At 42.7% G+C, this 27,917-nt stretch overlaps 1 protein-coding gene across 2 annotated transcripts; it reads right to left on the bottom strand.

Annotated features, from left to right (window-relative positions):
• Positions 1 to 1,376: 1,376 nt before the first annotated feature.
• Positions 1,377 to 25,661, bottom strand: LOC118787255 (C-1-tetrahydrofolate synthase, cytoplasmic-like). 2 transcript variants are annotated; one of them, XM_036542749.1, is made up of 28 exons: positions 25,476 to 25,661; positions 20,550 to 20,634; positions 19,680 to 19,739; positions 19,472 to 19,525; positions 16,486 to 16,622; positions 15,576 to 15,676; positions 14,977 to 15,113; positions 14,611 to 14,722; positions 14,356 to 14,483; positions 13,626 to 13,723; positions 13,180 to 13,353; positions 12,360 to 12,496; positions 11,191 to 11,237; positions 10,798 to 10,905; positions 10,528 to 10,602; positions 10,206 to 10,308; positions 9,893 to 9,969; positions 9,425 to 9,565; positions 8,953 to 9,021; positions 8,169 to 8,280; positions 7,762 to 7,901; positions 7,146 to 7,187; positions 5,868 to 5,968; positions 5,231 to 5,408; positions 4,435 to 4,542; positions 3,555 to 3,707; positions 2,652 to 2,763; positions 1,377 to 2,147 (listed from the first exon to the last, which is right to left on the bottom strand). In XM_036542749.1, the coding sequence occupies exons 1-27, from the start codon at positions 25,511 to 25,513 to the stop codon at positions 2,674 to 2,676; spliced, it is 2,805 nt and encodes a 934-aa protein (XP_036398642.1). In that variant the 5' UTR covers positions 25,514 to 25,661; the 3' UTR covers positions 1,377 to 2,147; positions 2,652 to 2,673. The 2 variants fall into 2 exon arrangements, with proteins under 2 accessions (XP_036398642.1, XP_036398643.1); XM_036542750.1 differs by lacking the exon at positions 25,476 to 25,661 and adding an exon at positions 20,437 to 20,447 and having other exon boundaries at positions 20,550 to 20,571.
• Positions 25,662 to 27,917: the final 2,256 nt, after the last annotated feature.

Below are 27,917 nucleotides of genomic sequence, written 5' to 3'. Positions count from 1 at the left end.
CTAAACCGTTAATCATGAAGACTCCCCAGACTATTGTACCACGTTTAATTAATCACCAATTACGGCTTTAGACAATGAATTACAGATAGTGTGAGTGTACACCTACATTCAGCATTGCAATGGTGCTACTAGAGTAAATGTTTTCCAAGAGACCCAGTGTAAACACATACATCTTTAATGGTTTTAAAAAAAGGTATAACACTGACCCAGTAATCCGGTTTGAGAGCCCCATATTAAATTTTTTTTGACATGAAATCTCTAGTGTGTTGGCTCAGATGTACCGTAAAACCTCTGACCATCAGACTGTAGCGGAGACTGCAGCAGCAGAAATGGTCCCAGAGCTCTACAGCAGATCAAACACTACCACTGTGAAAGGCTTGGCTCTTAAACACAGTGGCATACACGGCCAGGACCGATGCAGCCATCCATTCATCGTAAGACTGATGGAGCTTTGCAGATGAGGCAACACTGCTGCCGTTTGACACACTGGTGTCAAAGGGTACTTCCCCGACTTACTCCATGCATCATCAGTTAATTGGCCTTTCCTCTGTGCACCTCAGGCTATAAAAAGGAATCTTATTTCACACCTCGTGAAGGTATTCGCAGATACTCAAGTGTCCAAATGTGCCCATTGTGCAAATGAGGATGAATTTTGAAAAGAAAAGAATAAAGTGAGCAGCAGCACTTACAGCACTGGAAACTTCCCACTGCCCTCTGAGAATGCCCCAACAACAGTAAAATCAAATCACTCCAGGTGCATTTTACTGGGTAGCTTTACTGGGTAGCAAGGAGAAAAATGTGGACATATTCCAGGGTCTGGAGACAGGCCAGGTTATCTTTTCCACTGACATTTCAACACTGACTACTCAGTTTCATAAACTGCTTGTCTGTGGCTGAAATATTATTAACCCCATATGGCAAACATGGCCACCACAGATATAGGAGTGATCAGCAGTGTATTGCTGGGCCCCTTGCAATGCGCATCCAGGGAAACTGCAAAACCAGAACAGACAGGCAAAAAGATCAATGTTGACAATGTCCACAGTAGGCATTAGCTTTGTTGCTACAGCAACCCTAAAGGTCAGTAAATATTTTCCATTCAGGGGGAAAAAACATCCCTTTAGTGGACAAAGCAGCACCTGAAAACAGACTTGTGTCAACTGTTAAGGACATTAACATTCACATGACATTCTGCAGGTAACCTACATCTCTGAAGCGGAAAAGCTCAATGAATGGAAGGCGCTTTGTTTTCTTAACTATTTTAATCATTTTTCATTTTCCAATAGAAAAGAGGCAACTTCCAGAAACATGTTCAAATTCATTATAATGTTTTTAGTGCACTTAAACAGTCAAAAAATTAATCTAGGTTAGACGCCTCACATTGAACAGCCACATTCTTAAAAACAAACGATAGCAAAAAACAGAAAAGGAATCATATTTTGTTTGAAATTCGTGTCAATACTGCAAAAATAATGAGTGAAACTCAATCTATTGGTATTATGGGCTGAAGTCAGCACAGCAAGAGAGCAACATTCAAGTAAGACCCCATGTCCATGAGGACAGTGAAAGACAGAGCTGAGAAAAGTGACACAGTACAGCTTCTTTATTCCATCTCTTATACCTCACTTCAAAGTGTCCAATGAGCATCCACATAAAACAACCATGCCTTCTCTTCTAATTACATGGCCTATTCTTAGTATTTGCTAGACAGACTGGTGAGATGTGGCAGCAGCTAATTTTCATGATCTGCTGTCATTAGCAAATGTCATATCTTCTCTGAGACTTCTATTGAGAAGCAGACTTGATTTTTGACATGCTGTAATAAGCTAACGAGGAAAGCTGTTCAGTCATGACAGAGGTGGTGAGAAAACGATGCATACTGTGCATTCCCTGTTTCTTCAGACTTTTGTTGACTCCCTTGAAATAAGGCTGCAGTTCAGCGGTAGGAAAGGAAGAAATCTGTAAACACTAGATGTAAACGAGCCAGTCAACAGAGATAAAACATGAGGGTTCTGAAAACTGACTGACTGATTGCTTCAATTACTGCAGTGACGGGAAGTGGAAGATTTTCCAGTTCTGGATCGGGAATTGTTCCATCATATTTGATTCGATTTGTAGCGAGGGTCTGGATCGCCTCCATACAGCAGCTGAGCGAGAGGAGAGAAAAACAAAGGTCAGTTGCACCGCTAATCCAATACTGGACAACAATAACAGTAAAAGTTTCCCTGTGCTCTTTAACAACGGGGGGATGGACAGTGTGAGCTGGAATTAGATTCTGCATCCCTCCCTTAAGGCTCCATTTAATGCAGGAACAATTACAGCACCATTGCCTGATGATATTTTATAAAATTACATTTTGATTTGTTCTGCAAAATAAATAAATATATAAATAGGAAAAATGAAGCACCACAGGCATCACGCATCTTCCCCATAAATGCAAGCTTAAAATGCTAGGCCTCTCTTGCCACTGGATATTGCAACACCGTACAAAGACCTAAATGGTCTTTTTCTGGATAGGATGAAATTCATATTATTAACTGAATACAGAGCATCAGCTTTGTTCAGAGATTGAAACCTGTAGCTCTGCCAACACAACAACACAGCCTTAGCCAAGTCATCACTGGGTCCCAAAACATGTGGTAGTCCCTTACCTGCCCAGCAGGCACGCTGCTCTCAGAAGAGGCCATTGATCTGCTCAGTCTCTGGGTCCAGGTCAATGTCGTAGAAGCAGGGCCTTGTAGGCAGTCCTGGCATTGTGCTCATCTAAGGCGGGCAGGAAAAAGAACAGGCCTCTTTAAATGAAACCGCGCTAACCGCTCAGGCACTGGCAGGGATGCTTAAAGCCAGCCTGGCTAAATCCACCATCCTCTGCACAAGATGTGCAGGCTTCTGCAGTAACAGATGGAGGGAATCGTAAAGCAAGGCTGGGGTGGTGCGCCAGTGCATTTATATTTATCTCATAACCCAATGGCAGCTCATTAAAAAAAAAAGCTCTCACACCTACTGATTTCTGCAGCGCCATGTCTACCTAGGCTTAATCAACACCTTTTAGTGCCACACAGATATTTTCAACAACTCATCCAAAAGAGGAAAGAACAGCTTCATCTTGATTGGGGTCAGGGCACTTTGTATCTCAAGATTTTACTGTCTGGAACCTAAAGGTGGTTTCAGTACAGACAAAGATGTGGCGCTTTGCAAATGTCATACTGAACATTTAATCTGTGGATAATTTCTTCAATAAAACCAACACGCGCATATGATAATATGCTTTTGAGTGCAAACATTTAATGGCTGTTCTACAATATATAAAATAATGCGACAAATACCATTCTAAAAACTGCAACAAGCCTACAACATTTATGGTCTTATAGTATGACAGTGTATGCTATTGCCATCTCCACTTGCTGGGGTCTCTTATTTCTGAATCATGAAGACATTTCTTGACAGATGTAGCAACATGCACACATCCTCTGTACGATGAGTTTTCGTAAAGGTATTGCAGCACCTGACAGTTTCCTGACACACTAAGAACTAGCTGAGGTCAGGGGGCTCACCGTGCCAACCAGCGGGTACAGGAATCCAGCGCCCACACTGGCACGGATGTCTCTGATGGGCAGGATAAATCCGGTCGGCACCCCCTTCTTCTCCGGGTCGTGGGACAGAGAGAGGTGGGTTTTGGCCATACAGACGGGCAAATTTCCGAAGCCCTTAAAACAGAGGTCATGAAAAGGGGTTATGTTCTCAGTCCAAGGAAGCTACATTTTTGATAGCCAATACCTTGATACGTTAAATTTGCTAAAGATATACTTTGTTACTTTCAAAATGATGTTGCTTATTAACCACATTAGTTTGCTGGATTTGCAACTTCTCTCAATACCTGAGCTGCCATTGCTAAATCTTATGTGGGTTAACACAGAATTACTCTGTCCCCAGTCACAGCAGGAGAGCTAGTTATCGATCTACACATGGAGGAGCGGGAAAGACAATGTCCCCAGCCAGTACTGCGCACTCTGCTTGTAAGAACAACATCCATCCAGGATTATTTGATTTTTACGAGCAGTTTACTTTTAAAAGCAGAGTTACACATGAAAGGATAAAATTGACATTTATGGTTTAAACATTTTTCCTCTCATTTTTTAAACTGACAAATGCTTCAAATATGGATCAAAATACCATTCCAAACAAACAATATACAGCGATCAATGAAATCCTTCATTAAACAAAATAAAAATAATGATTACATCAATTATTTGAACGTCTTTCAATTAGTTCAATTTCTTTTTACATCAGGGTGGAAATCAGTTGAATGACTTCACCTCTCCGCAGTGGATCAAAGTTCAGACACTCAGATGCCAAGGTTGTAATTGGTCTGGCTTTTCCACTCAAACTGGTCAGCGAGCAGCACATACAGACACACAGACCTTGCTCTCTTACCTGCTTGGTGTAGACCTCCACCTTCTGTTGGGCCTCTGGAAGGAGTTCCACGTCATCTGCTCCATAGATCTTCTGAGCAATGATTCTGATCTTGTCAACGATGGGCAGCTATGGGATGTAGGTGGCATACACGCACACATATTACAAAAAGAATAATTATATATCTGCCTGCAAAGGCCTTACCCAGGAGGGCTCTCATAGCTAAGATTTACATGTTAACCTTTAATATATCAGGATATTACCTGAATCAATTCAAGTTAAACAACAATATTGCACAATCCCCTATATCCCATCTGCTCAACATCAGGCACAAGTTACATTGATGTTTCCAGGGGCAACCGCCATTTGTTATATTCCATTGTTGTGTTGCAGCTGAGAGGCTCTCAGCAAGTGCCATTTCCCACTGAGAGCTTTAGCGCTACAGAGGCCGGCACAGATCTGATAGGTGCAGCGCTGTGGAGAGCAGTGTCATTTCACAGACTAGCCTTAGGGGCCTGTGGCAGATTCATTCCCCTCTTTCAAGCAAAGCGGAGGAAGACAATAAAACACTAACGGAAATAATTAATGACACAGAACTTGAATTAATGTGTCGACGTTGCTTCATTAATATCACCTTACGTGCAAAGTGGCTATGCGCTTTAAAATGGGCATGCTGATGCAATGAAAATGGGCCAAAACGCAGACGAATAAGCAAACTGAGATGGAGAAAAGGTTAGAAGAATTTCAATTTGAGAAAAAGGTGCAGATTAATTAATTTGCAAAATGTGAAGACATTAATTAGCATGCCAGTCTTTACCTCCACATCATAGAGGAACCTGAAATCACTGGGTGAATTTGCTGCCTTCTGCACGGCCTGCCCTAGAGCCACCGCTCCAGCTCCCCCTTCAGCCCAGTGAGAGCAGCGCACTGCATCGAAGGCTCCTGCCGCCTTGGCTAGGCTGCAGACCAGGTCCAGCTCAGCATCTGTGTCTGTCCTAAAGCCACATCAGACAGACCAAAATGCACACACACACACAAACATGCTCTGGGTAGGGGTACTTTCACGGCACCATTCAGTACCTTCCAGAATTGCAGGTACTAGAGGATCACATGAGGGCTTTCCATGAGAGAGAGAGAGAGAACTGGCAAAGCATTCCAGTTCGACACTCTCTAGCTAAAGTCTGTGCCTTCACAATGATGGAGCTCAAAACCAAATAAATCCATAACCATCTCTGATAATAAGCTGAACTGAGATAATGTGTTACTGATGATAATAGATAATGTTAGATAGATAATGAATAAATAATATATAATGTTAGATTATGTTCAGTCTAAGTTGGAGACAGCAAAAATGATGATGAAAAAGTGACCTCTAAACCACCCAAAAGGTGGTGAACCCTCTGCAATGCTGGCTGACAGGGTGGATGACTCATGTCTGGTGCGCAGTCACTCACTTGAAGGCGTTAACAGCTACCACCACAGGAACACCAAAAGCCTTCGCATTCTCCACCTGCTTCTTCAGGTTACTGCAGCCCTTCTCCAGCAGCTCCAGGTTCTACGGACGAGTAGAGACTGCTCTGTTACCATGACAGCACTAAACTGCACAGTGCTCCTCCTCCCACTAATATGATTCAGTAATTATATGTAACCTCAGAGTGGGCAGACTGGAGCCACAAGGTCAATTAATGTATTCTTACATACATCTGGATACAGAGCAATAACTGATCTGTTTTTGCTATTTTAATGATGTTAGTTTTAAAACTGGATTTTTGGACTGAAGCACTGAACTTTACAAAGGCAAACCATAACTATGGTCTTTCTTGTATTTCTTGAATACCTGAAATGAATACCTGAATTTCCTGAAAACTTTATGAATACCAAAATTTTACAATAAAGTTTGTCTAAGAAGTCTGAGTAATTTAAAAATTCTTTCATTTTTAACTCTTTAAAAAAATGAAAGACTTTGGATGGAAACACAAAAATGTAATTGACTGCTCCAGATGATATCCAGTGACTTTTTCCCCATTGCTGGAGCTTGGGGCAGAGAATGAGAAAGCTTAGATATACCAGGAACAGCAAAGAATGCTATGCTGCAAATTTCAAACTACTGAGAGGTACAGGAGCTAGCCAATTTTGCCAACATTTGCACAGCAATTAAAAAAAGAAAGAAGCAGTACACATATTCATCAGTGTACAAGGTAGTACATGTGTCCTATACTACAATTTATTTCCACAACTGGTTTTAAGTAATAAAGGAAGAATAGGCAATGCAACTAATTGACAAAAGTTCAGTATACCATATTTAGCATGTAGTTATTTAGCAAGCCAGCAATCTGCGCTACAAGCAGGCTATACAACATTTTTTCACCTATGGATAAAGTTTTTATTACCAGTCAACAACATGAAAAAAATAATCTCTCAGCATCTGTATAAAAATAAAAAACATGAATTAACTGGATGTGCTGCATCAATATGATTTTATACCAGAGCAACCATGCAAACCCTCTTTGCTCCTTTTTATTGCATATTCTGAAATGACACTATAAAACTATCTATTTCATTCTCATCATCAGGCTTTAAATATTCTTTTATGGGGCACACTGGGTACAATGGATGTTGATGAGACTGCCTCAAGACCTGGTACTCAACAACAAAGCCTGTCTGTTAATCTAGCGTTTCCCTCAAAGGAACCAACATCCATTTCCCTCATGAGGGGCACGGGGGGTAATTACCTCGTCTGTGTACTCTTTCGGCAGGGGCAGTCCAGCCGTGACCTGCAGGAGAGCAGCGGAGATCACTGGTGAGAAGACAGCACCAGCGGCACTCAAACTTACCAGGGAGAGAGAGGCACCGTCACGTCCTCACGGCACCTCTTAGAAGCCATCAAATTTCTCAGCCTGCAGGAATAAAGCGAGTAACACAGGGACAGAGCAAATAACCCTGACTCGCCGCAGGGAAGAATATCAATGAGGTCTTCCTGGACAACCTCCACACAGCAGAATTGTCCAGGAAATGTTAATACATTCTAAGGAGTGCATTTGCATTCAGGCGGAGACCGAGAGAAGACAATGTCTTTACAAAGATACCTGACAGAACAAGCAAGGATCTGCCAGTTGTGTGTGACAGAGTTCTGAGTTCAGACCATACATTTTTAGGTTATGTACACATTCCACTTTTAAAATAGAGAAAATGGAAAAAAATGGAAAAAAACAGCCACAATTAAGTGTGAGACACAGTATACTGAATTTTTCAACACAAAGCTTTCTACCATTGAGTCAGCACAGGCCCTCTGTACATCTTATGCGATAATATGGAGGATGACCAAACCCTTCTCCAGCTGTCACTCACCGTGGGCCCGCCTCCATGCATCTTGAGAGCGCGGACTGTGGCCACCAGTACCACCACGTGTGGCCTCAGGCCCGAATACCTGCACTTGATGTTGAAGAACTTCTCCATGCCAATGTCTGCGCCAAACCCAGCCTCCGTCACTGTAAAAGAGGGGTCCGCAGGGATCAATGAACCATTACAGGGACCATTACAGAACATCAGTTAAAGAGCGAGAAGAGTAGGTCTGTAACTGCTGGAAACATGAGCACCATTGGCAATTCAATGACAAATGTTACACTTAGCATTTTCCACAGTGCATGCTCCAAATGGTACAATGCGCACAGGATAATTACACCTGTAAAGCTCGGCTGAAAAATGGGTTTGTTCTTGGAAAGAACAGGAAAAAGAAAAAAAAAAAACATACTCACCTACAAATCCCTCAGGACCCACCAGCTTCAATGCGATTTTATCAGCCAAGATTGAGGAGTTGCCGTGGGCGATGTTGGCAAATGGGCCAGCATGAACAAACACAGGAGTTCCCTGGAGAGAGAATACCCCTCAGCAATCAGGCAGCGGGTTAAACATCTCACTGCACAGCAGTGCTGTATGCCCGCAGGCCTGCTCCTTTCCAACAACACGAACCCGCCGGAAAACCCCGAAATGACAAAATCAGTCAGCGGCAGACCCACGACAATACCTTGCTGAACATTAATCTTCATTAAACACCACAAGCAGGCTTATAAGGAATATGTATGGTCTAATGGATGGAATGTTGGGAAAATATGGTCGAATCCCACTGCCTGCCATGTTGTGTCCTGAAGTTAAAATAGAAACTACACCACTGAGAATAAACAGAGAAAAAAGACAGAGGGGAAATCTCTTTGTGCAGGAGAGTGAGTGAAAGCCCACCAGCGGTACTGTGCAGGTCTGTGGGTGGGTTTCTTCGCTTCTAATTACCGCAGGGCTGCCCACACAGCTATGAAGAATATAAACTAATTAGTGAGTGTGATCCGAGTGCCACTGTGGGAACGATCTTTCTCTGGCGTCTTCCTTCCCACGCCCATTCGCTTCTCTCTACTTCCACAGCACCAGCCTTCGCAGAGAGACTGCTCAGGCAGAGACAGTATGGTACTCGGGTTACACCTCACTTTGGGGGACAACTAGTGATGACAGAGGCTGTCCCTCATCACATCAGCAGTCTGCTCCACCCACCTCCAGGGTCTGCATCAGGTTGGGCTTGATTGCGTCCCGCATGAGCACCGTCAGCGCCCCACTCACGCCCTGCGGAGAAGACAGCAGCAATTTACAAACACCGAGGTCAGACTGAACCCCGCTGTGCATCGTTTAACACACACCCCCTGACCATCACAGCGCAATGCAGTACGGCAATTCCTACACTGCCCCTTACACTTATCAGCGTCAGCCGTGAAGTCTTCTGTTGTACTTAGCAACCCCATCTAGTATTTCTAAAGCTGACAGTTGGTAATGTTTCTAAAATTAAAATCAAGCATCACAGTCATTTACAACACAGCTGGAGAGTCATGCAAATGTCACTGACAAAGAATGGTATATTGTTCTGATAGAATACTCCCATCTGAAAGAAAGTCTCCCGTTGTTAGCAGAGAGTGCAGCTGGCAGGGAGAGGGTACAGGCTAGGCCTGCAGACCTCCCTGTGCCCACTGACCAGGTCCTCTGTGGTGATGGGGTCCCCGCTCCGACTGCTGGCCACCACCATCTTGGCCAAGCGCTGCCTCATGTCCTCCAGACCGCTGGTGAGCGCCAGCACGGCCATGATCTCGCTGGCCACCGAGATGTCGAACTGCGTCTGGAGGGGTACAATGCTGGTTAACCAACCAACCAGCACTGTGAAGGTAGTCTATGTGTCACAATCGTCAGCCACTGCTAGCGGCTGTAAATAGCATCGCTGCCAAAGGGATGGATTGTTTTATTGCCATCACTAAGAAATAGGCTAAACAAAAAACACAGGGCATCAGTCCATGCATTCAAACATTTGATAAGAAAACAGGACACAGGCTGCAGGCTACTCTTAAGAATCACAGGCTTTATCTTATCACATCAGAGCAATATTATGTAACATTGCTTGTACAAAGTATACATTTCAAGTATCCTTTTTGATTCCTTGTTTATTTACCGTCCTGGTGAATCCCTTTTCTGTGGGGGACTGGCCGATTGTGATCTTTCTGAGGAAGCGGTCGTTGGTGTCCATTACTACGACAACACCAGAAGTGTTGAAATCAGTGAAGTCAACATCTAAGCAGAACTTATTACTGTGTCGATAGGCATTCTTAATGGTAGACATTCCAGAATGTGGGGGTTCGGTGCAAGTTTGATAACTCTGCCAACTGGGCAAGAACAGAGAATCATGAGGTACATTTCACACTTTTTATGGACCCTTTTTATGATAGCAATTGTGCATAAATATGTCATAAAATCTGGGAAGATACCTCTCTGCCAAGTGATGGTGTCCGGGTCGATGTCTAGCCTGACGAAGCGGCTTATCTCGTGCTCTGTCAGGGCAGAGGGGTCAGACTTCTCAATGCCCAGTCTCTACAAACAGCATAGAGGAAAAATGGATTTTCACTATCACTCTGCTAAATGCAATATATTGACAGGGAAAACTTATCACTCTTGGTATCTGGGTTGTCAGCAGGATCACCTGTCACCCAAGCCTGCTTTTGAAAGAGTTACATTAATGAGTGCCTGGTATTGTGACTAGTTCGAGCAGAGCTGAAAGCCCACAGCGGCTCTAGGATACGGCATGTTCACCTTCAGTCTGTTGAGCTGGATGGGGGAGAACTTCCTCTGCCCAGAGCTCAAGGGGACCAGCCGATTGAACAGAGCCTGTGAGCGAGAGAAACGAGTCAAGTGGGCTGGTTCACTATTGTATGCCGCCATTTTACCTATACACTGGGGAGACTGTACTGTACACTTAACGCAGTCACATTTAATTAACTATGACGGTCTATGAGCAGGTCAAACGTCAGCAGTTACAGGGGAATGGTGTGGTGAAAGCAGAACTGTGAGGGCGGTTTCCACCTTGTCTGACTGTGTGGACTCGTGGAACATGCGGGCGTCGATGGCAGCAGCCACCAGGTTGTTGGCGGCAGTGATGGCGTGGATGTCACCGGTGAGGTGAAGATTGAACTGAAACCAACAAGGAGCAATGTGAAGCAGTAATATTTTATTGCATTACGTTGCTGAGTCAACATACTGCTCGGTCAACATACTTCCAGGGAGACGGACACATGTTTACCTTTGTTAATCTTAGGTTAACTCATTATTCAACTGGGTATTTACAGAGCCAGTAATCCAGCTGAGCATCAAATCTGCAAACCTTATATGCACAGCGCAGCTCATTAGCCACCATAACACTCTGCCACCACTGTGCTCATTGATTACCTTCATATGTGATAAGGGAAAATACAGTACCTCTTCCATAGGAATGACTTGAGAGTATCCACCTCCAGCAGCACCACCTGCGAACAGTTCCCAGTTCATTTCGATGGGAGATGTGACAGTCAAGTATACAGGCATTGTAACATTTGTAAGAATGCTGACACGAGAATCAACTGCACAGTGACCAATAATACTCACATAATCATTCATACACTAACAATGTTTGAAAGAACCAAACAAACAATCTACTTACACCAGGCATTTTGAACGTATTCATAATGTATAATATGGCACTCACTCAATTTCAATGATGCAAAATACTGTTTAGAATTTTAATACTGTGAGTCTTGAATTCTGTGGTGATTACTAAAACTAAATATTTTTAGTGAAAGTTACAGTTAAGATGATGAACGCCAGCTGTTTGAGCTTTCTAATCTTAAGAACCAAAGAGATTCAGTTGAGAAACTGGGCATTCCACTGTCTACACTAAATTTCAAAAATATAGCAAGATTATCAATGAAACCTGAAAAGGTCCTATAATGGAAGAGATAATTGTCACAATTGTCACCTCCAGCCCTCATCTACCTCAGTCCCATTAAACATCTGTGGTTCAAACCCAAGAAAGCAGTTCAGAAATGAAAACCAAAAGATGTGAAAAAGAGCAGGTCTGCCTGGAGGAATGGTCAGAATCCCACATTCCCCCAGAGAAGCCAGACCCTCATAAAACACTATATGAAGCTTTTTGTCAGTGTAAAACAAGGGGGATTGGGGTTTACAAAATCCTAAGGGATGTATGGGGATTAGACTTGTGTCTTCTGGAATAAATTAATTATTTGTGAACACTGTAACTTTGCTCTGTGTAATGATATTAAGATACAACTATAAGCCATGCATGACCCAATACCTACAGGATTTCTGCTCTATCCTGTTTTTTCTTCCTATTTAATCAGCGATATGAATCTGTAAATATGCATGGCTCTATAGCTGCATCATGTTGTTGCTGTAAGAGTTCTTCCCCAAGTAATTACCTGAAAGTGGGTAGCTAACAATGATGGTGCTTGCTTGCTTGCTTCCAACATAACAGTTCACCACGCAGCAGTGTGTAGCTGTGTTGCTGATTCAGAAACCACCAACCAAGTACTGTCCTTGGTTACGGCCTGTGAGACAGATGCTCTTGAAAGCCAGTCAAAATCCACACTCACCTTTGATTCCGAAGGTGGGGCCCTGGGAGGGCTGGCGGACGCAGGCAAACACGTTGAGGTTGAGATGCGCCCCTAGAGCTTGCACCAGCCCCACTGTGGTGGTGCTCTTCCCCTCCCCAAGGGGGGTGGGCGTGATTCTGGAGAGGGACAAAGCACAGTGAAGACCCACAAACTTCACAGTGGCAGTATTACGAAGCAGTATTGCGTAACTCCCTAACCAAAGTTCATCTGTGACAATTCATTTATGACAGCGATGGCTGTCAGGTTGCATTCCTGCACTAGAATTGCTGAGGTCATATGATCTGGGATTACTGTGAGAGATCCACACCCTGACAAACAAAGAAATGCCAAGAGACAGAGATATCCCAATTAGGCATAATGGGAAAAACCCATGTGGCAACATCAGAGATGGTGGAGAACACACCATTGACTATAACACAAATATATTTTTCAACACCCAGTGAAGAGCAAACCTACACAACAGTGTCAACACTGTCAGTGAACAGTCTGGAGCATTACATTACATTACAGGCATTTGGCAGATTCTCTTATCCAGAGCAACTTACATCGGATGTAGCTTTATTTATTTATTTTTTTTACACAATGTTATCCATACAGCTGGATATTTACTGAGGCAATTAATACAACAGCAGTGCTCCAGCGGGGAATCGAACCAGCAGCCTGTCGGTTACAAGTCCTCCTCCTTAACCACTATGCTACACTGCTGCCCCTGTCATTACTATTCTCCTCGGCTTACAGAAAGATGACATATAGAAATGCAAGAAGTGCTCTGGAAATGACACACAGAGAACGGCCTTACCCAGTGACCACCACGTATTTCCCATCAGGCTGATCCTTCAGGCGCTTGATGGTGTCCAGCTGCACCTTGGCCTTGGTTTTCCCGTACAGCTCCACCTCCTCGGAGAACAGACCGATCTCCCTGGCCAACCGGTCAATAGGCTTGGGCGTGCAGGAGCGGGAGATCTGAATGTCGCTAGGGGGGGGGGGGGGAGTCACATTATCATTAATTCATCGAGCGCAAACAACTGCAGGAAATGTCACAGGACTCTGAGGAGAATATTTCCTTTTTCCCTGGGATAGCCAAACAGAACCGAAGATTTCTGCTTTAGAAAAAGGCATAAATTATTTATCATGAGAGGTGGGGAATGTGACTGGCTGAATAAAAAAATGGCATTTCAAACAAATGATAAAGGAACTGAAACAGCAGTGAAGAAATGCCAGACAGCACTACTGAGCATCTCCTACCTTGGCACAGGCTTCTGCAGGTTCAGCTTGGTGTAGGAGATGTTCCACTTCCCCGGGCGGTACGTCTGAAGGAAGCGCTTAGCACTCTCCACCGTGTTCTGATGCAGAAACAATCACACATCCCATAAATAACTGATTAAATATTCAGCTTGGGAAACTGCCGAGAAAAAGATAATACACACATTTAAATTTCCTAAGTGGAGAAAATGGCTAATTTCCCCCATTTATGTAGGGAACCCGGGAACATTTTGTTCAGCACGCTGAGGAAAATTGGCATACTTAAATGAGCGAAGAAGAAAATGACTTTTCCATCATTTGTTTTCCCATGAATTGCAGCCATCTTTGATGACAAAATGCTGTATTAACATGTGAAAAGAAAATCCTTCCTCCTTATCTTTCACAAAAGGCAGAGCATCTAGTTTCATAAATTCACCTCAATGAATGTTCACCTTCTTTTGTTAAATAAAAAGGACACCTTGTGTTTTGATACATGACATTGCTGCCAGTAGAATTGCTAACACAGCTAATCACTGTTACCTGAGATAGGGCTGCATATAGAACGTGGGTTTGAATCGAAGAACAGCAAGAGCAGATTCTTCTGAGAGGAGCAGTTATTCAACTGACTGAAGAAATTCACTCAACCATTTCCATGTTGGCCTGAAGCAATCAATGGATCCTGATATGACTGACTGGCGTGTAATGAGCCAACTGAATTAGGGTGATGGTGTACCTGCATGAGCATAGCGACTGTCATCGGGCCCACACCCCCGGGCACTGGGGTGATATAGCCTGCCCGCTCCTTGGCAGAGGAGTAGTGGACATCCCCCACCACACGTTTCCCATTTGGCTTGGTGCTGTCTGGGAGAGACAGAGACAAGGGACACTGTCAACGCAAGCCTCAGCGCAGTTCTGGCAGACACAGCATCAGCAAAGAACCTCCTAAACCAAATCACAGTGATGCCTTTGCCCAGGACGGCCAACAGACCTGGGATATGGTTAATGCCGCAGTCGATGACCACCGCGCCCTTCTTCACCCACTCCCCCTTAACCATCTCGGGCTTCCCAGCACCCACCACCAGGATGTCGGCCTTGCCAACCTAGAGAGGAGACGGCATGATGGAATCTAAGACACTCCACAGTGGGTCAGCATTTAACTTTCAGTTGGGAGTAAAAACGGACAATTTTACCCCCAATCATGCGCTCACATGCTCAAAAGCCAAATGCTAGCGTTCTGAGTTTCCATGGAGTGGGGAACATTCACGTGAGCAGAGCGATGTCCTTCTCAACGTTTTAGGCCATCTTCACATTTCTCTGTGGGAGGGCAGAGGGCATTCCGAAGGTGGACCCTTACTTCGGCAGCGAGGTCGACGGTTTTGGAGTGGCAGGTGGTGACCGTGGCGTGACTCCAAAGGAGGAGGTCATGCATGGGTGCTCCCACGATCTTGCTGCGCCCAATCACCACAGCGTTCTTCCCGGCCACCGAGACGCCTGCACACAGCAGCACCGCGTTAACTGGCTCAATTACGCACTGAGCTTTCAGACCATCATCGCCTCTCTTCTGTCTGCTCTATTAAATGTCTCCATTTTTTTGCTTGGTGCTTTCCATAATCATGTTTACTTCAGTTTCATTTCCTTCGGTCATGGTGATATTAAAACGTAATATTCACAAATTTCACATTCTGTGCACATACTCATTGCAGTGACCGTGGCAAAGAGAAATTAAACTGTGTCACTCTTGGGATCTGAGCGCTGGCTTTTAACTATTACAGCACGTGGTGCTCTGTGCCTCTCAGTGTTCAGAAAACGATCACGTTCACAATGCTTTCAAAAAAATCTTTAAAGCCATTTCATTCAACACATAATGCAAACTGTAATTCTCAGTAATTGTGATGTCTGTCAGTAATTTATCCTCAGGGTACTTGAACTCAATGCATCTCAGAGTCCACCCACCTGTCTGTCTGATGAGCTCCATACAGCCATTGGGAGTGCAAGGAAGGAAGCAGTTTCCCAGTTCCCCTCGAGACAGCTTCCCTGCATTTATACTGGTCAGACTACAATTAACACACACACACACACACAGTCAGACAACTTTAACAGTTTTTCTTTGGGGGGGGGGGGGGGGGGGTCAACGTATGGACCTGCTGCTGTTAGTCTAATGGCATCAGTGTCCCAGGTTTGGCACTCCATCAATACAAACCCCTATGAAGCATGAGGATTCTGATTAAAACCAATTGAATTAATCATTACTCTTGTGAGCCCTTGATGAAAATCAATTTCCTCATCACATCCATTCTCCAGCCAACTTGGACCACGTCTCTACTGTCTGAACCAAAACAGCAGGCAGAGATGATTTTTCACTGCCATCACAGTAAACCTGACACTCAGTGCTTTAATACGTGATGGTGTTAAATGAACAGGCCTTTTCAAACAGACCACCAACTGTTGCACAGCCAGTAAATAACCCTTGATGATATGATTACGCTTTTCAAGATTCAAAAAGACAGTTCATCAGCACTATTATGAAATATTTCATTGTGAACATTTGTTAATAAAACCACTTAATGTGCTCTACTGGAAAATCAAAGCAAGAAAACTAATGTGGATTCCTAGTATCCTTGCATAGGAGAGAGCACCAGGCTAAGGCCCTTGCAGGGTGTTTACACTGTGTTACTTAGCATATTAGCATGCATGTCAAGAGTCTGGCTTTCCCCATCCGGTCAGAGCCCTAATAAGACAGTTGAGCTGAGATGAAGGAAGGTAGATGAAACTCAAAAACAACAAACTTCCGTCTCCAACACTTCTGACTGACTGTGGCCAGGAGTCAGAAAGTCTTCAATGATGAGTGAGAACAAACTCTCACCCGTCCACGTCCTTCTCTGGGGCCACAGCATTGGTGACTTTCTCCGTATCAATTCGATTGATGGAGTCCAGGGGCAGCTGGACGATCAGACCGTGGATTGAGGGGTCTTCATTGACCTCCACGATACAGCGCAGGACCTGAGGGAGGGGAGGGAAAGAGTGGGGTCTTCAGCTTCCTTGAGTACATAAAGCCTCCACAGGAATAGCAGAATAGCACTGTGACTTTGCTGCTAGAAGGTGAGAACTTTCATTCCTGGATGGGGCGCTGCAAAGGTCTCTGGCCACATTGCTTCAGTACATATCTACCTGCATAAAATGGATAATGTCTAATCATCAGTTGTGTAGGTCTTCCTCGATAATGGCATCTACTCAGCAAATACAGTAGTCCCCAAGAAATCCTTTGAGAGGGTTGCATCCCTGAGTTAGCCCACAGCTGACAAATCCCCATTTGGAAGGGCATGAGTCTTTGGGAAACTTGGTGATAGGGGGAGACAGTCTTGGGAGACAAACCTACAGTGCTGGCCAAAAGTATTGGCACCCCTGCAATTCTGTCAGATAATGCTCAATTTCTCCCAGAAAATGATTGCAATTACAAATGTTTTGGTAGTAATATCTTCATTTATTTTGCTTGCAATAAAAAAACACAAAAGAGAAAGAAAAAAAAGTCAAATCAAGTATCAATTTACACAAAACTCCAAAAATGGGCCGGACAAAAGTATTGGCACCCTTTGAAAAATCATGTGATGCTTCTCTAATTTGTGTAATTAACAGCACCTGTTACTTACCTGTGACACATAACAGGTGGTGGCAATCACTAAATCACACTTGCAGCCAGTTAAAATGGATTAAAGTTGACTCAACCTCTGTCCTGTGTCCTTGTGTGTACCACATTGAGTATGGAGAAAAGAAAGAAGACCAAAGAACTGTCTGAGGACTTGAGAAGCAAAATTGTGAGGAAGCATGGGCAATCTCAAGGCTACAAGTCCATCTCCAAAGACCTGAATGTTCCTGTGTCTACCGTGCGCAGTGTCATCAATAGGTTTAAAGCCCATGGCACTGTGGCTAACCTCCCTAGATGTGGACGGAAAAGAAAAATTGACGAGAGATTTCAACGAAAGATTGTGCGGATGGTGGATAAAGAACCTCGACTAACATCCAGACAAGTTCAAGCTGTCCTGCAGTCCGAGGGTACAACAGTGTCAACCCGTACTATCCGTCGGTGTCTGAATGAAAAGGGACTCTATGGTAGGATACCCAGGAAGACTCCACTTCTGACCCAGAGACATAAAAAAGCCAGGCTGGAGTTTGCTAAAACTTACCTGAGAAAGCCAAAAAACATTTTGGAAGAATGTTCTCTGGTCAGATAAGACAAAAGTAGAGCTTTTTGGGAAAAGGCATCAACATAGAGTTTACAGGAAAAAAAACGAGGCCTTCAAAGAAAAGAACACGGTCCCCACAGTCAAACATGGCGGAGGTTCCCTGATGTTTTGGGGTTGCTTTGCTGCCTCTGGCACTGGACTGCTTGACCGTGTGCATGGCATTATGAAGTCTGAAGACTACCAACAAATTTTGCAGCGTAATGTAGGGCCCAGTGTGAGAAAGCTGGGTCTCCCTCAGAGGTCATGGGTCTTCCAGCAGGACAATGACCCAAAGCACACTTCAAAAAGCACTAGAAAATGGTTTGAGGGAAAGCACTGGAGACTTCTAAAGTGGCCAGCAATGAGTCCAGACCTGAATCCCATAGAACACTTGTGGAGAGATCTGAAAATGGCAGTTTGGAGAAGGCACCCTTCAAATCTCAGGGAGCTGGAGCAGTTTGCCAAAGAAGAATGGTCTAAAATTCCAGCAGAGCATTGTAAGAAACTCATTGATGGATACCGGAAGCGGTTGTTCGCAGTTATTTTGTCCAAAGGTTGTGCTACCAAGTATTAGGCTGAGGGTGCCAATACTTTTGTCCGGTCCATTTTTGGAGTTTTGTGTAAAATGATAATTGATTTAATTTTTTTTTCATTGTCTTTTGTGTTTTTTCATTGCAAGCAAAATAAATGAAGATATTACTACCAAAACATTTGTAATTGCAATCATTTTCTGGGAGAAATTGAGCATTATCTGACAGAATTGCAGGGGTGCCAATACTTTTGGCCAGCACTGTAAAACCTTATTGCATAAAGAAGGGATTAATAAATAGCCACACTACACTACACAACACTCCACTAAAAAGGCTAAATTTAAACAAGAACAGTTAAATTTCAATGGAGTATAAAGACAGCACATGTACAAAGTACAGAACTGTACAGACAGTCAATAACTATTAGCCAATGCAGTCCACATATCTTCACTGTCTACCAATGTAATTAACCCAGCTCAAGGTGATAGTGAAGCCAGCTAATGAAACCAGCAACAGCTACTGACAACTTTCAACCTGGTGAGGCTGGAAATCAACAGTTAACAAGAGGAACTGCCCTGGCTGTTTCTGATTGACACCTGCCCTGCTGTATTGCATGGTCTACCACTGACACAGCAGTTAAAAGCTTTTTCATAGGTTGAATAAATCAAAAGTGAAACATATTTTCCAACACTCTAAAGCTTAAACTCATGTAGAGCCACTCTCTGACTTCTAATGCAGTCTTTCTTGCTGTAAACAGCTCTGCAGCTAATAAACCTGTGATATCTGTAGCATTCCACCTGATGTGCCACACTTTATTCTGACAGTTCCCGTTTTTACACACCAACACATGGCGCAGGCAGCACGCACTAGGCAGACACATGCCAGAGACTGCAAAATTAGGGTATGGATATGAGCCTATTGAATTAATGGATAATGAAGATGGAGGGCCATCGTTGGTTAAGCAGTATACAATTCAAATCTCATAACAAAATCCATGATTGAAAAAGACCTAGTTGGCAATGGACTACTGTAATGCAATGCAAGGTAAAAAAAAAAAAGAGAATTCAAAGCAGCAGCAGGACCTGCAAATTGTACTCACCTCATCCTCTGTGGCAGTTTTTGGCAGCCTCAAGTGGTTGGCATTGATCCCAATCTTGAAATGACAAGGACAGCGTCAAGTGACGTACAAGGGACAAATCCTACGGACCTGACATGGACAGAGCGCTAACAGCGGGACACCGATGACAGAACACCACTGGAGAAACCATTCACAATAATGTTGCACAAACGTCTCTGCGCGCGTTTACCTCAGTGGCAGCTTTCAGCTTCATGCTGATATAGAGGTTGGAGTCGTCCCTGTCCCCCACCTGGAAAGCAGGCACACGTTACTTCTCAAAGGAACAGCTGGCTTTTGGCCAGAGACACCGCAGAGGCAGTGGATTCCAAGTCCACACATCTCGGCAGGCAGCACCTGTGTCTACTGAAGTGCTGGAGTGCAGTGAATGAAGACATAAATTTGGACTGCTTTCCTGAGATTTTCTCCAGTGTTGCCAAGCCACAGCTTTTGTGTTGTGAATGAGTAACTGAGAGACTTCCTCTTGCATTTTCCAACCGCCTCCTTGTGCACTCATCTTGTCTAGTCAACCCATTTTCGTGTGATATACACTAGCGGCATTTATGTCTTTGTGGGAGCTGAAATAGGAGACCCATTAAAAATGGATCCGGCATACTGCCCTCCACGCAAAATGAGATGATAAATAGCAAACTGTCAAATCCTTTTTCCTAGCTCTTTCATAATAATTTACCTAACTGCAGATGTAAAAAAAGGAGCTGTTATACTCATGTCTAAATTCACTTCTACTTCACTGTTTTCGCATGACATTAACAATGAATCAGTTTATTTAGCCTTGTAGCAGCTGCTCTGAATTACTGTTACTATTAAGTATTGCAATGCTAAGATACCAGACCTCAAGTGTGGCAAGGACTGAATGTTCTCACATACAGAACCTAACAAGTGGCCTTCGCCCTAGTGTGTGAAGGACCTGATATGACAGAAAGCCTTACCTGCCATCAGCCTGAAGAGGCAAGCAAGGAAAAAGAGAGGAAGAGCAAAGAGGGGTCATGTGGTTTGTACTACAGAGGTTATGAATATAAACTGCTAAAAATGTGACACGCACCTGCAAGACCACCAGACCTGGCCGAAAGTCTGGGAACTGGCTCTTCATCTGCTCCACATCTTTCTTCAGCTGCTCCCTCACCTTTCTGGAGACAAAAGAACAAGACACTCACTCTGGTGGCAAGACCGACATAGGCCATCGCCGGGGGATCAGACCGCACTGCACCTGCAGCAATAAAAGGTCTATTAAGACCACTGCAGTCAAGACCCTTCTTCCCCCCAGAGCACTACAGAAGGCTTGCATAGCTGTGCAGAGCAGCTCCCTCAGAGTAGATAGAGGAGAAGGGGGGGGGGGGGGGTGCTCTGAAAGGGGCTCCTTTCTGCCTGACACACAGCTATTGCTGCTCAGGAATGGCGGATTCTGGATTAGACATGCCAGTGTATTGAGGGGCCCGACAAAGGCGACTGTGAGAATGGGAGGCTAGACCCCTCCCTCCTGGTTCTGTCAAAATGCAACACTAGGGATGAGGCCAGCTAGGGGACGGTTTCAGCATTGTCCTTCTGCCTCCCTGAGTTTTTTGCATGTAGGTCCACAGAATCCAGTGTGAGCCTGAGTCAAGTCAGGTGAAGCACTATCAAAAGCCATAGGGGGCAAGCTTGCAGCTAGACCAAGGTTGAAAGAGCAATGTAATACTACAGTTAAACAATAACCAGAGAGGAGGGCTGTCTGGGGGCAAGGCCCTCTCAGCCAATCAGAGTGCACGACAGATGGAAGAGAGGGAGGAAAATTGGAACCTGAGGGTTTTATTTGCTTACAGTAAGAGGTTGATGCAATCTGAACAGCTGCCTTGATAGGAGGGTATAGGCTTGCCAGCCGGAAAAGGACTCCCCATATTCTCCAGCTGCATCATTACATAGTATAACCTTTAAAATCCCACCCCTCACCCTGTCTCAATTACCACCTATAATAACAAGGTCAAAAATTTGGCACAGGACTGATGAGCTGAATCACAAGGATAATAAGAATAAACATGGCAATTCAACAACAGGAGAAACTTAACCATGGAAATGAAAGATTATAACTACTTGCACATCTTGCACACTTGCACATCTTTTAAAGAACAGTCCCTTACAATGATCTCCACTCCTACACAGGGAGAGACAAAGGATAATGAGAAACCTCTATCGACAGGGCAGAATTCTCTTTGCTACGGTAAGTAAAATATAAAGTATAAAGTAAAATATGGTAACTATCAAGTACCTTCAAATTAAAGGTCAGTAAAGAAATTATTAGCTAATCTAGCACAGAAGACATTAAAATGGAACTACATGTGACTGAACCATTGCTTGTTTCATTAGAGACAGGTTAAATGACACCAATCATCTTCCATCTAATTTTCCAAAAGGGGAAAGCAGAAACACATTCTGCATAATGGGTGATAAGCTGTCACTTCAATTATGATAAATATATTTGATCAGTGTACTGACTTTGATTTTCCTTTTCTGTGGACATCAACAGTTCATGACGTTAACATTCGTAAACCTGCCTTAACAACAGCAGAACTTACTCTGGTAGAGAAGCAAGTGAAAAGAAAAATCAATCAAAATTACATAACTGAGCTACACTACTTTTTCAGAACAATACTGGTCACACTTCTGAGCACAAGCAAACCATTGCTTGATATTAGCATACATCATTATAACTGATTTAGTGGCATGCACACATTAAGAGTGCCGCAAGAATCAGATCATGGGAATGCACTAAAGCTTACTGCTATCTACTCAGATGGCACTAACAGTTTGCACTGAGCCAACAGGCTTTGCAAAATTCATCCAGTCAGAACTGCTCTGGTCTGGCAAAGAAGTGAGGACAAAGGGCATCCTGTATGCTCTTATCAAGGCCACTGTGTCATTCACAAGACAGTGCCTCTGAAACATTTTGCCTTAATTGCACATCAATTGAATGTCTCTGCTAGAAGCTCTCTCTCTCTCACACACACACACACACACACACACAAGCACACTCATTCATGTAAGAATACAGTATGCAGTAACAAGCACACACACATACATGCATACACACACACACTACCAACTACTACTTGTGAACTGCCAGTAACATAGTCAATGTAACAAGGAAGGCAAATGAATAGGCTCATGGTGAATGCAAGGGGAGGGTCAGTCTCTGTTAAAACATTGGCTAATGGGTAATAGCAAGGACAGAATTAAAAGGTCACTGCTAACAGTCTTGTGACAAGCATGAGTTGCTCAATGAAAAGTTAAATCTGGTTTTCAGATCACAATCCAAACCACATCTGACTGCGAGGTTAAACAGGTGATTCAAAACTTACCTTTTTATATTTTAAATGACATGTAAAGACTGTCCCTTTATCCACTTGATGGCCATTAAGTGTTAGCTACATTACACGTTCTGAGCCAAGAATGTCCATTGTGGCTAATTCAGAATGTGCATAAGTGCTGCTAAATTGTTCTGAAAGGTAAAACACCCAGTCGATTGACTCCATATGACTTCCATCAAACTACATGCCTGTTTTACTGGTTTCACAGAACATATTTAAGGATACTGTACACTTGGGGTGCACACAAGGACAAGTATAAGATACTACAAGTTTAGAGAACAGAAACTACAAAATACATTATCAGTGCTGTCAACTTGCACACTTCCACCTTTACAATTTGAGGTCACCGAGGCTTTGCACACAATCTCAGCTAATAAGATCCGCTGCCATTGGCACGCAGAATTCTAATGAAATTGAATTTTTACTGGCACAGTTATGCAGTGAAATTTGGCAGAAACAGCAGACATTCGCAAAGACCATGTGAACGCTATTTGGACCATCATGTAGCAGACACCGGAGAACAAGAAGTGAATGGATCAGACCTTGGTCACGCTGACCTCGTGTAGCAGGAAAATTAATCAAGTGTCATGATTGGTTCTGAAGACTCTCTCCATTCGAGTAGTATTACTTTTTTCCATGCTGGAGACTGGCCATTAAAGCTGTGCACGTTCTTTGCGAGGGGAGAGGGAAAGATGGCAGGTGGTAGTCAATTACCTAGTCACACAGAACCTCTAAGAAACTAATTCTGGCCTTCCAAGCAATGTCACTGTACTGAGTCAGGGATTCAACTAAAACACCTAAGCGTGCTACTGGAGGTCTTAATCTTTCCACTGTGTTTGGTTAGCCTTATCAGCAAGAGGAAATCATCTCTGTCAAAACGAACTATCTAGTTAGCCAGTGAGGTAGTCAGCAAACATTACTGTGAGACTATACTACTGATTTGTTCATGTAACCATAATAGTTAGTTAAATCAGTACGTTTACGGTCACATGTGTGACTCCTAAATATCTGAATGAGCAAACAAGGGAAATGGTGTAAGAAGTGGTAAAACAGAAAGAAGAGGTGCATGCAGAAGCTGGGAGCTTTATTAAATACAGATAAAAAGTGTTTAAGCAGAACACAGGACAATGGTATCGACAGCAGCATGATCCTTGGTAGCGATAATGTTATTTGTTTAATAAGTTTTAACATAGGTAATCCATTTAGGGATTTTTTAGTTTGTGCTTTTGGAAAATGACCCTAAAATGGTTTCTTTACTTGTTGTGTAATACAACCAATAAATTTGTTTGTAATGTGTGGTTCCTAAATGATTCATGTATGCAGTTTTTATATGACATCGTTATGCCAGATATGCTTTTTTTTTTCTTTATAAATGTTTTATAAATTTTATCTGATTTGCAATGAGGCACATTGGTCTAAAATTTCACAGTATTAAAAGTGTCATACAAGTAATTTTTTCTTCTTATTATTATTATTGTTATTTTTATTATTAAACTTTTAACATGGTAAATAACATAGAAAATCGTTTACCAATAGAGCCTTGCACACTAGTCTTTTATGAAAGTCATTTTATTATTTTGAGATTATCTTTAGGCATAAACAAAGACATGCACAGAGCATCTCATATCTCAGGCAAAGAAAACTTGTCACATAATATATACTGCCATTCAAGAATAAAGTGAATCGATATTTTAAAAATGTAGTAGAAACGCCAGATTTATTTTTTTCCTATGCTTTTACTGTCTTATCTAGAGCAGTGGCACATGCTTTTTCCCTAGAGCGAGCACAAAACTTCAGCAAATCATTACTGTATCCAAAATTTCACTACAGTGGTTGACAACCCTGCCTCATGGTTTTCTCCTGGCACTACAATTAACAAATAGCCACAGTAAACTGATTCCATTCATCTGGTTAACACAGCTAGTTACAGTTCACTGTGCCGCATATTGTGTGAAACGTCCATATCATTTCGAAATACCCAGCGGGGCGGTACAAACTTTTACGGAGGGGTGGAATTCTATTTGCTAGCAAAGTGCATGTGCTCTGCAATTTAGAATCAATTCTTACGTGAGGCCTGTGGGGAAAATGACCTTTGCTCACTTCCACCACGTCCAAAATAATACGAATCCCGTATTACTCCTCTTTATCAACGAGACTCCAGTAACTCAAAGTGCAGTGAAATCCAAAAACTTAATTCAAAGTTTAAAAGGTAATCTTGCTAGTGCAGCTGTGCACAGTGCACACCATTCAACTGGAAAGGCGAACATAGTGGTTAGCTACTGATCGCACCGTTTGCTAACTTTATCAGTGGCTATTCATAAAGCTCACCAACAGACGTCTAGTTAGCTTGTCATTTTGTGTAACCGCTTCTTGCATTTCTGTCTTTAATAAGATAGTGGCAGCTAGCCATCTTGCCATAAGCACTTGTCGAAATAACACGAATCTCGTTCGCTGCAAATTTGGTTGTACTTTGGGATACCTACTTCGACATGCACATGAATTTTACCGCCAGCCAGCTAGCTAGCTTTCTAGCTAACTAGTCTGAAGTTGCACGTTGCATCTAATTCGCGTTGCATTTTATTCACTTAATTTCGCTTGCTGTACACTTAAATTGACTGCAAACTTACGCCGACACTTCTTTGCCGCTGATGATCTGCGCAGACATTGTTGGGCTTGTTTCAGGATATCCGCTCCTCTTCTTGGCTAACTTTGATTCTATTTATTGAGTATCCCCTACAACTTTCAAACTATTATTTAGCTAGGTACGCCAATGTCTTAATACAGTAAACCGCTGCGCCACCTACCACAGTGGATTTCAACAGCAGATAGTTTAAACACGTTCGGGAATAGCAGCGAACTTAATCACTGTCAGCCCCGCAAGGAGGCGGACCGATCTGAGCGAGCGAGTACAGTATTTGTCCAACTCCATGTCAATTCAGCAGTTACTCAATTCTGACGAGAGAGGCCAACCAATCTCAACGCTAAAGCGATCGACACGCGGGCGCTACAAAGGGCAAGGAATTAAAGGACACCGCTGGAAGGGAACTGGATTGCACTGCAAGTTCCCAAAGCAGGAATGCAATGTTTCATACATACTGTTTTATGCGTAAATTCGAGCTACGCCGTGATGTTCATGGTTAAAATGATACGCTTTGTCATTTAGGTTGCATGGCGGAACTGCAAAACCCAAATGTAAAACCCAAACCCAAAAATAATTTACTGTATGGGTGATGTAATCTGTCAAAATCAGCGCTATTAAATATCAAAATAACATGGGCAAAGTTCATTTGTTTTTTCTGTTTATTTACGTCAGTGACTATATTTGGCCTACATCCTTTGGAAGGGCGATGATGATGGTTATTATTATTATTATTATTATTGTTGTTGTTGTTGTTGTTATTGTTTGCTTAGCAGAAGGGCATATAAACACTAATGATGTCTAAATGTCTTGCCTGGGATTTTGAGCATAATATCCTAACCATCACACCACATTACTGTCCCATATGTCAATGTGTTCACTCTTAGCAGTGTGTGGTGTGCCTACATGTCATTTTGCATACAGGATCACATTCATCAGATGGTACACCATAAAGTAACTCTCAAGACTTGCACAGTGGTAAGTCGATGAGCTCGTGACCAAAAGATTGCTTGTTCAGTTCTCCACTGGGATACTGCTATTGTACCCTTGGGAAAGGTATTTAACCCACAATTGCCTCAGTAAATATCCAGCTGTATAAATGGTTAACATGTCAAGAAACTAACCTATGTAAGTCGCTCTGGAGCATCTTATAAGTGACAATAATGTAATGTGAAATACATTTCCACAATGACATGCCACTCTCTGAATCACCATGATTTATGAATATGTACCATTCCTATTAGTTGTTGGTAGTCCAGTTGGTGTTAGCTGATGATGAAGACTCAGTGGAATCCCACAATTGCTGCCAGGGCCAGCTGATTAGTGGTTCAGTTACAAGTATGCACATCATTGCATACTTGTTCCCATGAGGTCACTTCCTTTCAGACTTTGGTTGTCATTAATTGTAAGTCACCTCAATCTTCAGCAAATGCAAAAGTATGGTAAAAGCTTAATAGGAACTTGAAGTGAACATTACAGACAAGAGTTTGTTTTAAGCAATCTTGTGAAAGAGCTACGTATTAGTCCACAACAGAGGAACAGCTTTGTGTATCTGTGTATATATGACAATGACACAGTTTCACACTATTTAAATATTTACAGATTAGACAAATCTATCTAATCTATATTTAAAGTTGTAAAAGTTATGAATGAGGAAAAAATCACTGAAAGGTTTGTGTTTCATCTCCAAATGGCATTGACATCATTTGTGGCCTACTAATGTTTTTTTTTTTTTTTTTAATATTGTGCCATCTACTGGCAGTGGAGTGTACATGTCAGTCACCTGCGCCCTGTAGTACTTTCATCTGCCACATAGTGCTTATTTCATCTCACAAATGCTATTTCTTGTTAAGAAACACTCTTTTCTGTCACATAAAAGGAATGATTCTTATTGGAAATTTCTGCGCACAAATTTTCTGACAATGAAAAGTATATCAAATTCAGTGTGGGATTTCTTACAGCTTCTGATATATGACATACTGGATACTGTGTAAGGGGGTGTCATTCAAGGAAAGTATAATAGGTTGACATTACACGTTGGACACACTGATTCTTGGATTTAATGATCACCGGAACAAATGCCATGTATTAGATAAGCAATTGTATAGATTGTATTGAATTGTATTGTATAGAATAATTAATTTAAAAATACATAATTATGTATGTTTCACCTTTTGGGACATATGGTTAACAAGTTAGTTAGGTACAAAGCTAAATTCCATAATTTCTAATTTCTTAAGGTAGGGTTTACATTCAGGAAGTAGGAGTTAAAATCTACATTTTATATTTTGCGCACGGTTTAACCATGACTAGGAACAACGTAGAATGCTGAAATGTCTATGGTAACAGTTATTATTTTATCTTTATTTTATCTTTATTTTTTGTAAGAATAAGTTTAAATATATGATGTGTTTAGATGTGAGAACAAAAC

This window comes from Megalops cyprinoides, chromosome 12, assembly GCF_013368585.1.
Source record: "Megalops cyprinoides isolate fMegCyp1 chromosome 12, fMegCyp1.pri, whole genome shotgun sequence".
NCBI lineage: Eukaryota > Metazoa > Chordata > Actinopteri > Elopiformes > Megalopidae > Megalops > Megalops cyprinoides.
The sequence above is the reverse complement of the archived record's forward strand: the minus strand, read 5'-3'. Positions and strand labels throughout refer to the sequence as shown.

Coding starts and splice junctions, on each gene's coding strand:
- LOC118787255 (XM_036542749.1), bottom strand. CDS start 25,513: ATGTCTGCGCAGATCATCAGCGGCAAAGAAGTGTCGGC. Junction 11,238..12,359: donor CCCCACCTTCGGAATCAAAG/GTGAGTGTGGAT, acceptor AACTGTTCGCAG/GTGGTGCTGCTGGAGGTGGA. Junction 2,764..3,554: donor TGTACCCGCTGGTTGGCACG/GTGAGCCCCCTG, acceptor TGCCCGCCTTAG/ATGAGCACAATGCCAGGACT.